Source organism: Pelobates fuscus, chromosome 12 (assembly GCF_036172605.1).
Source record: "Pelobates fuscus isolate aPelFus1 chromosome 12, aPelFus1.pri, whole genome shotgun sequence".
Classification (NCBI taxonomy): Eukaryota; Metazoa; Chordata; class Amphibia; order Anura; family Pelobatidae; genus Pelobates; species Pelobates fuscus.
Genome location: NC_086328.1, coordinates 135787185 through 135805033, shown reverse-complemented (window position 1 = coordinate 135805033; position 17849 = coordinate 135787185). Strand labels below are relative to the sequence as shown.

General features: G+C 42.3%; 1 protein-coding gene across 1 annotated transcript in view; it reads left to right on the top strand.

Annotated features, from left to right (window-relative positions):
• The window catches only part of PTDSS2 (phosphatidylserine synthase 2), a 59212-nt gene that overhangs the window by 8820 nt on the left and 32543 nt on the right, over positions 1-17849 (top strand). Inside the window, exon 2 of the mRNA XM_063438167.1 lies at positions 17589-17690. Coding sequence (XP_063294237.1) covers positions 17589-17690 — 102 coding nt within the window. The remainder of the gene's footprint in view (positions 1-17588; positions 17691-17849) is intronic.

Below are 17849 nucleotides of genomic sequence, written 5' to 3'. Positions count from 1 at the left end.
TGATGAGGAAAGGGAGGAACTCTTGGGCTAGGAAGATGTAGTCAATCCGACTGTATCTGCGGTGGACTGCAGAATAGCATGTAAAATCTTTGGTCTCAGGATGCGCCACCCTCCAGCAGTCGACCAGGCCTGCCTTGGCCAAGGCCTGCCTGGCCTGTTGTTATACTACTTATTTTTCTATTGCCTATATTTTGGAATAATTTTCAGTCTACAGCTAACAAATTATGCTGTCCAAATAAAAACCAACTGCTTTATATCAAATCGCATGAAGCTTTGAAATTAAACGGTTGCAGTAGGAGTACGTCCTTGACCCTCCCTGAAGGACACAGCAGAGTACATAATGCTGAAAATCACTGCCCAGTAGTACTCAAATACTCTCTGGACCCCTAAAGCACTTTAGCTTGCTGAAATGCTTAAATTCATGCATTTCTTCATTTTATAAAAAGTGTAGATTTCAATAGAAATTGCTAATTTTATAAATTAATCTTGTTAAACCACCCTGCCTGTTAGGCAACACATCTTGTTACTTCTTGGTTTGGTTACAGCTAAACTGTTACAGTACAGCTAAACTCGAGAGACCGCAATTGCCCAGAGTACCTGCCTTGCAAAGACTTTTCATTGAGCTGCATTGGGAAGTCTGTGATTGGACAGACACAGAACTGGTCATAAAGGGGAGAACTTGCTAAGGCAGCAGACAAGAGAACTGCAGGTTTTGCAAGCTGTTTTTAGATTTTCCCCCCAAAATATAAACAAATTGGATGACTAAGTACATGCAGGTTTTGTGATTTGTATTTATTTCATCTGTTAAAGTATATTGTTTTGAGATTCTGTATAAATTTGAAGTGTTGACCTTGACATGCTGCCAAAACTAAGCTGTTTTAGCTTTTGTCAACCTGTGACCCAAAGGTTTAGTTAGCCCTGTGATTGACATATGTCAGTAGATTTAAACGTACACTCCAGGCACCCAGACCACTTCTGCTCATTGGAGTGGTCTGGGTGCCAACTCCCACTACTCCTAACCCTGCAAGTGTAATTATTGCATTTTTTTTATAAACTGCAATAATTACCTTGTAGGGTTAACTCCACCTCCTAGTGGCTGTCTACTAGACAGCCACTTGAGGTCACTTCCTGGATTATAGCAAGGATTTTCCTTGCTAGAGCGTCGCTGGACGTCCTCACGCTGTGTGAGGACCTCCAGCGTCGCTCATTTCCCCATAGGAAAGCATTGAAATTTGTTTTCAATGCTTTCCTATGGGGAGCGCTAATGCGCATGCGCAGCATTGCCGCGCATGTGCATTAGGTCTCCTCGGCCGGTGGGCGGGATCAGTCTCGCCCGACGGAGTTAGTAGGAGGAGCAGTGCGGAGGAGGAGGCAGTGGCGAGGGACATCGCCGCTGCCTCAGCTAAGTGACTGAAGGAGTTTTCACCCCTTCAGTAACTGGCAATTGGTGGGTGGGAGGGAGAAGGACCCTCCAGTGCCAGGAAAACGGATTGTTTTCCTGGCACTGGAGTTTCCTTTTAAAGGGTGGTGTGCACAGACTCCCTTACCTAATTTCTAACACTCTGCTACCCCAGAGAACTTTGTACGGCCTTTTAAAACACTGATATCACAAATGAGGGGTGCCCTCAGATTTGGACTCCTTTATGCTGATCCTTTTCTTGTATCCCAAAAGACAAAAATAGGTTGTTATTTACCAGAGCGTTTAATAAGGAATGATTGCCCTGGGAATTAATAGCATGAGTCACAACATTTAGCACTTGTTTTCCCTTACTGTCACCAAATCATGCCATGTGAGTGTAACATTGTCATGCATTTTGTCAGTTTATAGAGTTAGCCCAGAGGTGTCAAAATAAAATTGCTTGATGCCTGACTGCATCTCCCCTAACTTGCTGCCATGCTACATCAAACAGAGAAAAATGTAAAATTTCAGCTGATAAGTTACCAAAAGGATTTAACATTTATAACGCTGTCCAAATTTAGACTGAACTCTAGTCTCCTGTTTTGCCATAATGTGCCATTTATTGACAGTATCACATCATGTATGGGAGACTTGCCTGGAGGATTCATTAAGATGTTCCTCTTGCTCATAAATATGTAAGTAGGGTGAAAGCTATGCTTTCAATAGACTGGATTAAGTGGATTGAGATTAATGTCCTGGCTAAACCACATAATGTTAACATGATTCATTGTACAGACACAATGCGGTATTAAGAGCAGCTCACAAACTCTCTTCTATAATCTCTTCCTTCTGTTGTAAAACAACTCCACTATTTCCAGCTAGGACCGTAATACATGGCATATTTCAGGATATTATTTACGGTAACTCACTGTGCTCACATTTTGATTTCCACTTTCCTACATTTTAGTTTAATAACCAGTCTTACAGCAGTTTAAATTGGTGTGTGTGTGTGTGTGTTTACATTTTTCCTTTTAAGACCTTTTTGTTATTTTTGCTGATGGATCTAGACAGCTACAGAAAGTATACTAAATCCTAATTTAATCCTTTCACATTGAGACAAAGTTGCCTTTTAATAGAATTTCAGTCCAATGCACATATACACATCTGTGCCAATCCACTGCAATGTATCTAACTTTTTTTTCTCTTTCTCAATTCTTACAAACCCAACAGGATCCTATTTACTCACACAACCTAAACTCTTCTGTAGCTTGGCATTTTGTCCTGGTCTCTTTTGCTCCCCTGTCTTCCTGAATATAAAGGGATAATCCAATCATCCGCAAATTTGTGGCCTAAATAACTAGTTGGCTTACAGTGACTGTATTTTTATTTTAACCATGCCTCTTCTGCCCCACCTCCCTCATGCTAACATACTCGTCTTTCTTGCTTTTGAACAAAGGAATGTGATAACACCGCTCCATATGTTGAACCTTTCTGTTCCTTTGTCATATTTCTAATTTCTGCAAATAATTAAACATCTGGTTCTGTAAACGAACTTTAAACCTCTCACCCTGTTAAGTTAAACGTGTCAAACCTTTCAGACTCCATAGACAAGAATGCGATGATCCTGATTTCCTGACGAAGGCAGAGTTCAACGTTTAATTTCAGCCTGGAATGCCCCCTTCAAAGGATTCTTTTGTAACTCCAAGAAGCCTACAACCTATTTTATATAGAATCCACTGTAAGCATTCATTTAAAACTCCTGTCTATCAAAGAATGCATTGGGAGTGAACCCATTAATTACCCCTCGCTGCTCATGCATTGTATTCACCTGGTGATCACGGTGTTTGAATGCTCAGTAGGTAAACATATCCAGGTAAGAGATACAATGTTTTAAAGCTCATATGCAGATTCCTGTGGAAGTTTGAAAACCTATAAACTTTATGACTGCATCATAAAAATAATGTTTTTATTGCTGTGATAGCAATCTATCTTTACAGTACATGCATTTTTGTTATAATCAGCAAGAGCAAAGCCAGTTCATCTTAAAGATAACTGCATTCAGTGTCTCCTTTACTAATGAAACCACCACCACTTGTCCTTTCTCAGTCCCCCAAGGCTCTTGGCAAATGTATTACTTTCTTTGGATCCTGCTGCCATCTGTATGTTGATGACAGCCAGATCTCTCCTCCCCTGATCTTTCTAATGCTGTCCTAGAACAGTCACAGTTAGCGTTTCCTCCATCTCTGATTGGATGTTCTCCTGCTTTCTAAACGCAATCTCTCTAAATCTGAGCTGCTTATCTCTTCCATAATACCGATCTTTCTCTTTCACACTCCCTGCACATTGATGGTCCCTGCATCAGCCCATATTTGCAAGCTCGCTGTCTTGGTGTTATCTTCGATTCTAGCCTTATCTATACACCATGTCTTGTCTGTTACCACATCCTGCCGATTCCACCTTAAAGGACCACTATAGTGCCAGGAAAACATACTAGTTTTCCTGGCACTATAGTGCCGTAAGGGTGCCCCCACCCTCAGGGTCCCCCTCCTGCCGGGCTCTAGGGGGTGGAAGGGGTTAAACTTACCTCTTTCTCCAGCGCCGGGCGGGGGCTCTCCTCCTCCTCGGCTGAATGCGCATGCGCGTCAAGAGCCGCGCGCGCCTTCAGCCAGTCTCATAGGAAAGCATTCACAATGCTTTCCTATGGATGCTGGCGTCTTCTCACTGTGAAAATCACAGTGTCAATGAGACAGCCACTAGAGGCTGGATTAACCCATTTGTAAACATAACCGTTTTTCTGAAACTGCTGTTTTTATAGAAAAAAGGGTTAACCTTAGCTGGACCAGGCACCCAGACCACTTCATTGAGCTGAAGTGGTCTGGGTGCCTATAGTGGTCCTTTAAAAGCAATGCCTGGTCCGCACATTTCTTGCGCAAGATGCCAAGAAGCTTGTTCTTGTAGTTTTTTTTTTACTAAAATTCTCTCCTAATTGGTCTTCCCACAAGTCATACTGCCTCGCCATAACTTGTAATGAATGCTGCTGCCAGCTGATTTTCCTCTCACACCCTGCCCCTCTGTCAAACTTTACATTGGTTTCCTGTACCCTATAGGAGTTAAAGGACCACTATAGTGCCAGGAAAACAAACTTTTTTTTCCTGGCACTATAGTGTTAATAGGTCCCCCCACCCCACCCTCTGGGTCCCACTTCCGCCAGACTCTAGGGGGAGGAAGGGGTTAAAATCTTACCTTTCTCAAGCGCCGGGCTCCCTCAGCGCTGGGCACTCTCATCCCGCATGCGCCGCGCGCAGTCAGTCCATGGGAAAGCATTCTCAATGCTTTCCTATGGACACTGGCATATTCTCACTGTGAAAATCAGTGAGAAGCGCGGAAGTGCCTCTAGCGGCTGTCAATGAGACAGCCGCTAGAGGCTGGATTAACCCAAATGTAAACATAGCAGTTTCTCTGAAACTGCAATGTTTACTGCTGCAGGGTTAACCCTAAATGGACCTGGTGCCTATAGTGGTCCTTTAATGTAAAATAATAATCCTTCCCTTAAAAGCGCTGAACACCTCTAGTCCCTGACATAGAAGTCCCTCAAAACCCATCTTTTTAGAAAAGTTTATGGCTTTGCAGAGTAACATTCTTCACAAACCTTCCTCTCTCCAAATGTCATCTTCTAGTTCTACTTTCCCACCGTGTTACTTAGTTGCAATCCCCTTTAACACCCATTCTGTTGTTTTTATCCCTTTGCCTCCTCCAGACTGTAAGCTCGTTTGAGCAGGGTTCTCAGTGGCCTATTGTTCCTGTAACATTTTTGTAATTCTCACTTATTATGATATTTATAGAGCGCCGTCAAATTCCGCAGCGCTTTAACCCCTTAAGGACACATGACATGTGTGACATGTCATGATTCCCTTTTATTCCAGAACTTTGGTCCTTAAGGGGTTAAAATGGGTGGACGAACAGACATGTAGTTGTAACCAGACAAGTTGGACACACAGGAACAGAGGGTTTGAGGGCCCTGCTCAATGAGCTTACATGTTAGAGGGAGTGGGGTAAAATGACACAAAAAGGTAAGGATAGTATTAGACTAGTGACAGTTGCAGAAGAGGAATCAGTTGGGAGCTATTAACAGTTTAATTGATACGCTTTTATGAAGAAGTGGGTTTTTAACTATTTTTTTTGAAGGAGTGGAGACTGGGTGAGGAGGGAAGAGAGTTCTACACGAACGGTGCAGCCCTCGAGAAATCTTGAAGGCGAGCATCAGAGGTGGGAGTACGGACAGAAGATAGACGTAAGTCTTCAGCAGATTGTACTTGTGTATAAGGGAGGATAGATAGGTGGGAGCAGCATTATGTAGAGATTTGAAAGCAAGAACCAGAATTTTAAATTGAGCTCTATATTTTATAGGAAGCCAATGTAGGGACTGACAGAAGGGTGAGGCATGGGAGGTGCGGGCGGACAGGAAGATGAGCCTCGCTGCTGCATTCATTATGGACTGTAACGGCGCAAGTTGGGAGCACGTAAGACCACTGAGAAGTGGATTACAGTAGTCAAGGCGAGAAAGTACAGTGGAATGGACCAACACCTTAGTCGCATCTGGCGTTAAGTAGGGGCGGATGCGCGCAATGTTTTTGAGATGGAAATGACAGGATTTGGCGATAGATTGAACATGAGGCTTGAAGGAGGGGTCGGAGTCAAAGAGAACACCTAGGCAGCGAGCCTGCGTGGTGGAGCTGATGGTAGCAGCATTGACTTGGAGGGAGACAGACACAGGAGTAACAACACTTGAGGGAGGAAAGACCAGAATTTCAGTTTTGGTCAAGTTTAGTTTAAGGAAGTGGGCAGCCATCCAGTTAGAAACAGCAGAGAGGCAGTGAGAGACACTAGTCGAGAGGACAGGTAGATTTGCGTGTCATCTGCATAGAAATGATATTGGAAGCCAAAGGAGCTAATGAGTTTACCAAGGGAGGCAGTATAGATGGAGAACAGTAGGGGACCAATGACTGAACCTTGGGGGACACCAACAGAGAGGAGTTGGGGAGAAGAAGCAGAGCCAGAGAAAGAAACACTGAAAGAGCGCTGGGAGAGGTAGGAGGAGCACCAGGAGAGAGCAGTATCTTGTAGACCGATATTGCTGAGGATGAGAAGAAGCTGTTGATGATCAACAGTGTCAAAAGCTGCAGACAGGTCAAGGAGAATTAGGATAGAGTAGTGACCACGAGATTTTGCAGCGAGTAGATCATTGGATACTTTGGTCAGTGCCGTTTCCACAGAGTGCTTAGCGCGGAAACCAGACTGAAGGGGGTCTAGCAGCGAGTTGGACTCGAGGAAGTCTGTCAATCTCGCATACACAATTCTTGGATGCAAAAGGCAGTAGCGAGATAGGATGATAGTTGGATGGGGAGTTAGGGTCAAGATTGGGGTTACAGTTGCATGTTTGAAGGGCGATGGAAATATACCAGAGGGGGGAGAGAGAATGAGAATTTTAGTGAGAGGTGGAGAAAGAGAAGAAGAAGAGTACGGATGAGATATGAGGGAATTGGATCTAGGGAGCAGGTGGTGGGGCGGGAGGACTGGAGCAGAGCAGAAACCTCTTCCAATGTAGCGAGTGCGAATGAACATAGAACAGCAGAGGGAGTGAAGTTAGGGGAAGTATTGCAAGGGGGAGGAGAAATATGAGAGATCTCTTCTCTGATTGTAGAGATCTTGTCAGTGAAGTGATTTGCAAAGTCTGAGGCGGTCAAGTTAGTAGGTGGAGGAGGAACATTAGGGCGAAGAAGAGTTAAATGTGTGAAATAGTCGTTTGGGTTCGTGGGAGAGTGTGGTTATGAGGGTATTGAAGTAATTAAAGGAACACTATAGTCACCTAAATTACTTTAGCTAAATGAAGCAGTTTTAGTGTATAGATCATTCCCCTGCAATTTCACTGCTCAATTCACTGTCATTTAGGAGTTAAATCACTTTGTTTCTGTTTATGCAGCCCTAGCCACACCTCCCCTGGCTATGATTGACAGAGCCTACATGAAAAAAAACTGGTTTCACTTTCAAACAGATGTAATTTACCTTAAAGGACCACTCTAGTGCCAGGAAAGCATACTCGTTTTCCTGGCACTAGAGTGCCCTGAGGGTGCCCCCACCCTCAGGGACCCCCTCCCGCCCGGCTCTGGAAAGGGGAAAGGGGTTAAATCTTACCTTTTTCCAGCGCTGGGCGGAGAGATCTCCTCCTGCTCTCCTCCTCCGATCCTCCCCGTCGGCTGAATGCGCACGCGCGGCAAGAGCTGCGCGCGCATTCAGCCGGTCACATAGGAAAGCATTCATAATGCTTTCCTATGGACGCTTGCGTGCTCTCACTGTGATTTTCACAGTGAGAATCACGCAAGCGCCTCTAGCGGCTGTCAGTGAGACAGCCACTAGAGGACATAGGGGGAAGGCTTAACCCATTCATAAACATAGCAGTTTCTCTGAAACTGCTATGTTTATGAAAAAATGGGTTAACCCTAGAAGGACCTGGCACCCAGACCACCTCATTAAGCTGAAGTGGTCTGGGTGCCTAGAGTGGTCCTTTAAATAATTATATCTCAATCTCTAAATTGAACTTTAATCACATACAGGAGGCTCTTGCATGGTCTAGCAAGCTATTAACATAGCAGGGGATAAGAAAATCTTAATTAAACAGAACTTGCAATAAAGAGAGCCTAAATAGGGCTCTCTTTACAGGAAGTGTTTATGGAAGGCTGTGCAAGTCACATGCAGGGAGGTGTGACTAGGGTTCATAAACAAAGGGATTTAACTCCTAAATGGCAAAGGATTGAGCAGTGAGGCTGCAGGTCCGTGTTCTATACACCAAAACTTCAGATGGTGGTGTCAATTGGGTCTTAGGTATGCCAATGTCAAAAGTCAGTAGATGGTGGTCAGATAGAGGAAAAGGAATATTGGAGAGATTAGAGGCAGTACAGAGGTTGGTGAAGGCAATGTCAAGAGTGTTTCCTGCTGTATGGGTTGCTAAATTGGACCATTGCCTAAGGCCAAAGGAGGAGGTTACACAGAGCAGACGAGAGGCATCAGTGCAATTGGGGTTATTGATTGGAATATTGAAATCCCCAAGTATAAGGGAAGGCGTGCTATTATTGTTAAATGTCTCCATTTATAATATTGTAAAGCACGGTGGTATATGTTGGCGCTATATAAATACCAATAATAATTTGCAAAAAGTTCTACAATTGTAAAACTGACCCTTTAATCGTTGGAAAGTAGGGTTTGTGTTCTAATTCTTGCCGTCCAAGTCGCTTGGCTTGTGTGGATACCTGACATGCAAGTCTCTAACTCCCTTTTCTGGCGTTTGGAGCCTGAGTAATGACTCTGCATAGCCCTGTTTTTAAAGGGACAATAACCGCTGATCCACTGATCAGATGTGAAGTTTTAACTACATATTCCATAAAATGCTGGTGGGTATGCACCATAATCACTGCAACGCTGTATAATCTGAAATAACCCCTGTTTTTTATTACACTGTGTTTGGCTACTTTTGTGACTTTTGTGTGTTTGTGATCTGATGTGGGACTTGAAGGCAGCGTATCATTGAGTTAATTCATGAATGGCTCCATGTGTATATAGCCTTGTCACATGTGGCTGCATTGAAGTAGTTTTAGTCATACTACAATGGGTGTTTGTTATTTGTCCCTTTCTGCTAGCAGCTAAAAGAATTGCATGTTTAAGACAAAGTTACTGGTTAATAAAGCCAGATGTAACTTTTTATTTAATAAGTTGGTCTTTGCTCCAAATAACTGCTTCTTCCAGAATTGTCTGTCTTGATAAATAGTGGAGATGTTGTAGCCTTTGATGCCCTGCCTGGACTCTTTCCAGAATGGTTACATGATTGCCTTATCGTTAGAGGAGCGCTCATCCATGTTTAATATGAACCTACTTGCGGCTAATTAACCCATTTCCTGCTTGGTATTTTTTTTCCCCCCTGTTGATCTGTTAACAAACATGCACATTCTGGCTGAACTCAAAGTATTAAACTGTCCTTATAGAGAAAACCGTTTCCTGCCACCGACATCTGAGTCATCCATTTTATTTTGGATCCCTTACCCAGGTTACAGAACTTTGTGTGAAGTTGACAAGTTCCTGTGTCTTTACTCTGGGCACCAAATCTGAAAGATTCTCCAATACAAAGTATTATAATGTGCACACATACTGCAGCTGACAAATAACTGTGGGGTTATGTAATTCACTGATCACATGGGTCAGGGAGTAAACATAGCTTATCGACTTCTCATAGTGGAGAAATATGTGGGAATATCTTTCTGAAGCTTTAAGACTGTTACCCCTTCCTTATTTTTTGTGGATACAATGTTTTCTAAAATGTGATTTGTTTTAACCATAATAAAGATGGTTTAAAGGAACACTATAGTCACCTAAATTACTTTAGCTAAATAAAGCAGTTTTAGTGTATAGATCATTCCCCTGCAATTTCACTGTTCAATTCACTGTCATTTAGGAGTTAAATCACTTTGTTTCTGTTTATGCAGCCCTAGCCACACCTCCCCTGGCTATGATTTACAGAGCCTGCATGAAAAAAAACTGGTTTCACTTTCAAACAGATGTAATTTACCTTAAATAATTGTATCTCAATCTCTAAATTGAACTTTAATCACATACAGGAGGCTCTTGCAGGCTCTAGCAAGCTATTAACATAGCAGGGGATAAGAAAATCTTAATTACACAGAACTTGCAATAAAGAAAGCCTAAATAGGGCTCTCTTTACAGGAAGTGTTTATGGAAGGCTGTGCAAGTCACATGCAGGGAGGTGTGACTAGGGTTCATAAACAAAGGGATTTAACTCCTAAATGGCAGAGGATTGAGCAGTGAAGCTGCAGGGGCATGTTCTATACACCAAAACTGCTTCATTAAGCTAAAGTTGTTCAGGTAACTATAGTGTCCCTTAAAGACAGTTCTTATTAGAAATGGCTTCTTTAATGGTACACCATAGTCACCAGATCCTACAGCTCAATGTAGTTGTTATGGTGAGTATAATCTGTCCCTGTAGGTTGAGCACTGTAAACACTGCCTTTTTTGGAGAAAAGGCCGTATTTACATTGGTGCTTAGTAACACCTCTAGTGACAAGTCACTCAGAAGAGGTGCTTCCTGTGTCAGGCATTCGTGTGTATAGTGAATGTGGTGTGTGTTTGTGTAGGTATGTAATTTTTGTAAAATGGGGGAGGGAGGGCATTTTTTTATTTTAGTTTTATATATTTAATTTTTTATTTTATTTTTGTCTCCCCTCCTTGCTTGTTACCTGGCCAGGGAGTGGGGATATGGCATTCCCTGGTGGTCCGGTGGCATGGACTGTGCAGAGGGGGCTGAGCAAGCTCTTACCTTTCCTTCAGCTCCCCTGTAGCTCCCCTGTCTAAAGCGGGACTCTCGAGATTTACACAGGGGAGCTAAAGGGAGCTGCTGGGAAGGTAAGTAAGAGCTTGCTGGGCTTATCATGGGCCCGGCGGTCCTGGTATGTATTATCAGCAATATCGGTATCTTTATTGGCCGATACCAATATTGCCGAAAATACACAATATCGGCCAGACCGTTAATCGGTTGATCCCTATTTCTTATATTTATTAATTTGTCCGAAAGAGGGAGCTACCAGCGCGCATGTCCTCCCCCACTCTATGGGGGTCAATATGACCTATTCACTATGCCGCGAGTAGGGACATGGCTGCTAAACAGTGTAAAAAAATACATTAAAAAAATCCCCGCCTTTCCAACAAATGGCCCCATAGTGTCTATTAACTAGCAGTGGGGGACATAATGAGCTGGATGAGAGAGAGAGTGCAGCCCTTTAGGAGAGAGCAAGAGACAGGTATGTAAGGGAGAGGTTACTCTGGGAGGCCATAAGCTTCCCTAAAAAGATGGGTTTTAACCCCTTAAGGACACATGACATGTGTGACATGTCATGATTCCCTTTTATTCCAGAAGTTTTGGTCCTTAAGGGGTTAAGGCACTTCTTAAAAGATGCAAGACTAGGGGAGAATCTGGCAGTAGGCAGGCTATTCCATAGGAAGGGAGCCGCCCGCGAGAAGTCCTGCAAGCACATGTTGGCCGTACGGGTGCGAGCGACGGACAGGAGGTGGTCACGGGCAGAGCGGAGGGAGCAAAGAGGGGCATACCAATGGATCTGTGAAGAAATGAGGGGCTAGAATTGTTCAGTGCTTTATAGGTATGGGTTAGCACTTTGAATTGACTCCTATAGCATACAGGAAGCCAATGTAAGGCCTAACAGAGGGGTGAGATATGAGAGAACCGACTAGAGAGGAAAATCAGTCTGGCAGCAGCGTTCATTATGGACTGTAGAGATGCAATACGGCTTTTGGGAAGATCAATCAGGAGAGGGTTACAATAATCCATGCAGGAAATTACTATAGCATGGACAAGATCCTTGGTAGCATCTTGTGTAAGAAAGCGGCGGGTGCGGGCTATGTTTTTAAGATGGATTCTACAGAATTTGGCAACATACTGGATGTGAGGCTCAAAGGTGAGGCCAGAGTCAAGTATGACACCTAGACAACGTGCTTGTAAGGATGAACTTATGTGGATACCACTAACTTGAAAAGAGAGCAAAAGAGGAGAATCAGTATTAGGAGGAGGAGGAAAGGCAAGGAGCTCAGTTTTTGAGAGATTGAGTTTCAGAAAGCAGGAGCACATCCAGTCAGAGATGAAAGAAAGGCAAAAAGTAACACATTGCAGGACACCAGGGGACAGTTCTGGGGAGGAGATATATCGGAGTGTCATCAGCGTACAGGTGGTAGTGGAATCCAAAAGAGGTAATCAGTTTTCAAAGAGAGGCAGTATAAAGAGAAAATAGAAGGGGACCAAGCCTTGGGGGACTCCAACCGAGACAGGACGAGGGGAGGAGGTTTCATTAGAAAAGGAGACACTGAATGAGTGTTGGGAGAGAGCAGAGGAAAACCACGAGAAGACAGTCATAGAGACTGTAATTGAAGAGTTTGAAGAAGGAGAGCATCATCAACGGTGTCAAAGGCAGCAGAGATGTCAAGAAGAATTAGTATGGAGTAGTGGCCTTTGGATTTAGCTGCAATTAGGTTGTTAGTAACTTTGAAAAGCGCAGTCTCAGTAGAGTGGAGAGGGGGGAAGCCAGATTGAAGAGGGTTAAGGAGAGAGTTGGAATTGAGGAAGTGAGACTCACGGGTAAAGACAAGTCTTTCCAGAAACTTTGAGGAAAAATGGAGCAGGGATATAGGAAGATAGTTGGAGGGGGAGGACGGGTCAAGACAGCGACAGTGCCGCTTTAATATGTGATCCGCAAAGACTTAAAACTAAATGATTCTTACAACCATTTCTGAATACTAGCGCGCGTTCACTGGCCATTTTAAAAACTTTATTTTTTTTAACAGTAATATATTGTGATTGTATCGTGTGTCATTTGTCAACAAGAAATTTATAAGGAAGCCACAAATATTGTCTTGTTTGAGAAATATTCCCAAAGCAAGTCTATTTTTCACTGTCACATTTCTGTTACTTAGGCACACAAAGTACACTTAGAACATTCCACAAACAAACTTTGCGAGATAATATTTAAATGTATTCATGGGTACTACAGAGCTTTTTACATAACGAACAGTGGGTCTGGTAAGTGGGTCTGTGCCAGTTCAGTACAAAGGTTTGAGTTGAAGTAACAGATCGGGATTTAGGACGGCCCAGACTCTGTACCATTACGAACACAAGCAGTTTCAGTGCTTTGTATCAAATTCCACAACATTAGCTCAGACTTGGACTTGGACTTGGAATTCCTATTAAAGGGACACTACAGGCATGCGTGGAGACACTGAACGTTCCTCAGAGATGCATTTATTCATTGCATCTTTATAAGGAGATGCTGGTTAGTGCAGCGTTGCGTTTTGTCACAAATGCACAATAGCCTCCCATTGATGATTTTAGCCATGGAGGCGGAACGTGGGCGTGGTCAGCTGCACCATTAAAGTGTTCCTTTAAACCTATTTCTCTTCTTTGCCTTATAGTCTCAGGATAGCTTTAACTAACATTGTTGTTTATCTCTTTATTAATCTACTTGTTATAACATGTTGGCAAGTACTTTATATATGGATTTTTTTTTTTTTTATATATATTGAGGATTAAACGGAACTATAGTCACCAGAACCACTACAGTGTGATGTGGCCATTACTCGGACAACTAGTAAAGTGACTTCCTTGGTTCAGTCCTGCAAAGATCATAGGATCAGCATTCAGCATCTCCACACTCTGCATGGAGATACTGAATGATCCTTGTAGAGATGAATTGACTCTGTGTATCTATGAGGAGATGCGGATTGGCGCTGTAGCTTGCCATGCGTGCGCACTAGCCTCCCTTTTCTTCATCGATTTGCTGATAGATCTTGGCTAGCGGTGCAAGCGTAATCTGAGCAGCAATAAGTGGCTGTGATCAGTGGACTTTCACTCTATTACAGCCATATGTTCTCCAGAATGGCAATGCTTTGGCTTGCAAGGCTAAAAAGGGGGGAGACATGGTACTCGGATCACTTCGTTGGGAGGCTGCATCACTGGCGACACACTCATGAGGTCCTGCCTCTTGCGATTCTGTACCTCTTAATCAGTATCCATGGCCGTACTCAAGACAAATGGGGCATTAAGCATTAAAAAAATTGTTTCCCAGGATTTACTTAAAAAAATAGAGAACTGCAGGGAATTGGATGATTGGATGAAACTGACAGCAGAAATTGGACAGATTGTGGTGCTTCCCCTTATTTAACTTATTCTGTGATATCATTTATTTTTGTTTAGTTATGCTAGTAAAATCTCCAACAAATGTAGTTTCAAGTTGTTTACCTTCTTTTACTTCATATTCTAGGTTCTGCGTACATTCATGCTACGCTTTAGTTATTGTTGGAGACAATTCTCAGCTTTGTGCATTTACCCTTCGAAAGCTGCCTTAGTTTGTATAAGCTGAAACTTTGTTGAATCAACACGTGTAAAGCTTGAAAGCTCTGCTAGTAGTAATATGTGCTTTTACAACTCCACCTTCCAAGGTGACTTTGAAAACCAGAGCCGGTCACTTTACACGAGGAGACTTTCCTTCACTTAAACCGGACTGTAGTCAATGAGGAGCTTTGCTTGTTTAGAACTGTTTTGGTGTCTAAGATATTGCATCCCATAGCATGCTGCGGCATTATTAATAGGGCATGGATTTTATTGTTAAAATTAAAGTACACATTTAAACAGATCTTGGTAAAATATGGATTGGGCGGGGAGGACAATTAAAGTGGGTTCCAAATTTACTATACCTTGAAAATCCATACCTTACCTATTAGTCTCGATATTAAATTTCCCCTTCCCACCCACACCTGCAGACTAACTCCATCTATTTCCTGTATTACTTTGTTTGAACCAAATATGCTGCCATTAATAGGGATGAAGAGTGGGAGAACACGTGTAGGTAAGATTTTGTGAAAAACGAAATTGAAGGAAATGGGGAAAATGCATGCAAGTATATTCTCAAAGTATCCTTGCCAATTAAAGGAATGCTTCAGGTACCATAACCATTACAACTCTGGTGGCAGAAGTGCTTTGACATCCTCCCAGGGTTAATAGTCAAAATGACAACTTGATTGAGTTGTGCTGGGCGCTGGTTTAACCCTCTGAGAGCAAGAAGCTAATGCTCAGAGTTCCCGTTTGCTCCACTGCAGTGTAGAGGTGGCTTGCTGGCTCTGTCAGCTAAATGCTCAGAGCAGAGAGTGTCTGGCTCTCCTGGAAGAGGTGATTTGGCAAATGAATTTATTATTGCCATCGGAGGGTGCCAGGACACCAGTGCATTGTAGAGATCATGGTGCCTGGAGTGTTTTCCATGAGAAGTGTATGATCCTTCTATAACTACTTGTTGGGTTCCTGTGTGGAGTTTAAGAAGTATTTGAACTATTAAACGCTCTTGATGCGTACATATATACTGTGTAATAGTAAAGCAAACATCTAAAAGGTAGTCTAGGCACCATAACCACAATATGACAAAGTATTGTTATGCTCTTCTAAGGCTGCGGTGCATTCCCCTGGTTTTGAGTTAAACAATTTTCATCCATATTTTGGTATTGATTGACAAAGTGTTAGCTGACATTGGCAATGTAGTGGTTATGGTACTCTGACTCTTTATTGGAACGCTATAGGCTATATAGAATGTAGCAAATGTAAGGAGGCTGGGGAGAGGGGGAATACAAGCTTCCTCTTGCAAGCACGCTCAAATCGCTGTCTGTAAGGGTAGAAGCCAATAGCGTCTGGTGCCAGGGCTCAGTACATTCCAACAGAGATGTAACGTTGCACAGAATTAACATTGTGTGCCAACTAGCCCCCCAAATATGCAGATATTTCTGTATAGGCATATTTACTTTGGGTCGAGAGTACCCCAATACTGTGGATTCTGTGTTGTATTTTACTGCTCTAAAAAAAAAATTCTACCTGTCATAATGATAACACTAAGTGCCTGGTTAAATTGCATTAGACAGATTTATTTTCGATTTAAGGTTAATTGGATTTTACATGGTTGCTGCACGTTATGGGTGTCAGTATTTAGGTTTCTAACATTTTGCAATATAAATAAAACAGACCTAAACACTGCCACTTTTGGCTTTACTGTATCTGTACTGATTTAGTTTCTCCGACCACCGTGACCTCTTCAGTGATATAAAGTGGTTGTAATGGTAGGAGAAGGTATGTGCAGTGTTTTAGCGAGAAACTCTGCACATCCAGAGTTATTTTCTGTTCTGGGGGCTAGTTGTACTGCCCAACACACGTGACATTTGTGGCCCAGAACTCAGTTCAGGGCTGCCAATATCAATTCAGCGTGTAAAATACTCTGTCAGCGCTTCCTCTCACCTTGTTCAAGAAATGGGAGAAACTGGTTACAATCTCATCCTTCTTCATGAGATGCCTGTGATTTAACAGTGCGTGGCCCCTGTCATGTTGGAGGGGGAGTGCATGATCAATGCTGGGTTACAGGTAAGTAAAATCTTTATTTTGCAGGATTTACTGGAAATCGAGGTGGGTGATGTCTTCTCCATGATGCCCAATAGGGCATTTTACACCAGAAACGTCCCACCGTACAAAAAAAATTGGAAGGCCATTAAAACCTGTTTAACTGCCAATATCTCGTTCTTCCTGCTCCCCCATTTAATTATTCTTGCTTTGAAATCTGGCTAATTCAGTGTAGGTAGTGCAGCCTTCAGTTTACAGGAGAAATATTCCAAAGTTTCACTTATGACACAGTTTGTAATGAAAGTAAAGTTTTTCATGGGTGTGCTTCTTAAATTATCACTTCTTGGCCATCTTCGGAGTGTTTCGGAGTACTTTTGCAGTACTTTCGTGGGCTTCAGAGTACTTTCGTTCGGTATATAACTTGGCAAAATTGCAACCTTATCATTTTGAGTTAAGTAAAGAGAGTTGGGTATATTTGTCTACATTTAGGTTTGTAGGTGTTAAGAAGTATTTAGGTTCATTACTTGGTTATACTTTACAGATACATTCACTCTCAAAGTGCTTGTCACCAGACATTCAATCAGAATTGCATTATTTTATTTATATTTTTTTTAATTATGGAATCGTTTCTGCCATGATTTAAAAAAAAAACAAAAAAAAAAACACTTTATGTAGTCTAGTTTGGACTTTGTCATTTCTTTTTGGGCACTGGTCAATGGCCATTCTATCAGCACAGTAAAATGGAACTGGAATCACTTTCTGATGCCATGGTTCCCGTTCTCCCCCACCCCTTTCCTTTTCAAAAATGGTTTTTAAATGTTACTGTTGCAGAGGATCCTATGTTGGTTTTTTTTTTTTAGCAGTAAATATTATAAATTTTATAAAATGTAATTTAAAGACTTGTCTCTTCACTAACAATGCCTGTCTACAAAATATTCTAGGCATGTTTACCAAGACATTGTGTTAGGAGTGCTTTTAAATACATTTTATTTTACGAACGCATTCCTGCCAGAGTTGCTTTTAACAATTTGAAAACCTAGCAATGGGATTTTTCTGTAGATCACTTTAAACCTACAAGCTATCCTTAAAATCTGTTACAGTATTCTCAGAGAGTGGATTGTACGGGATTTATTTATTTTTCAAATGGTCTTAAATTGTCCAATGTAGAAAATATTATTTTCCCTTGCCTTACAGGAGAGCTCACACATTAACTGTACTCTTTATTCTCACGTGTTCCCTGGGATATGTCACCTTGCTCGAAGAAACGCCTCAAGACACGACGTACAATGCAAAAAGGTATGAAAAATGGAAAGGGACATGTAAAAAACGTGTTTCCACACATGGTCTGAAATGTGTGTCCTGTATACAATGTCTCTGAACACTCCAGAGATCAGTCTTGGTATTGATCAGCAGGAGAGAATCTGGATTTTATCACAGTCTGTGCTCCGCTTACCT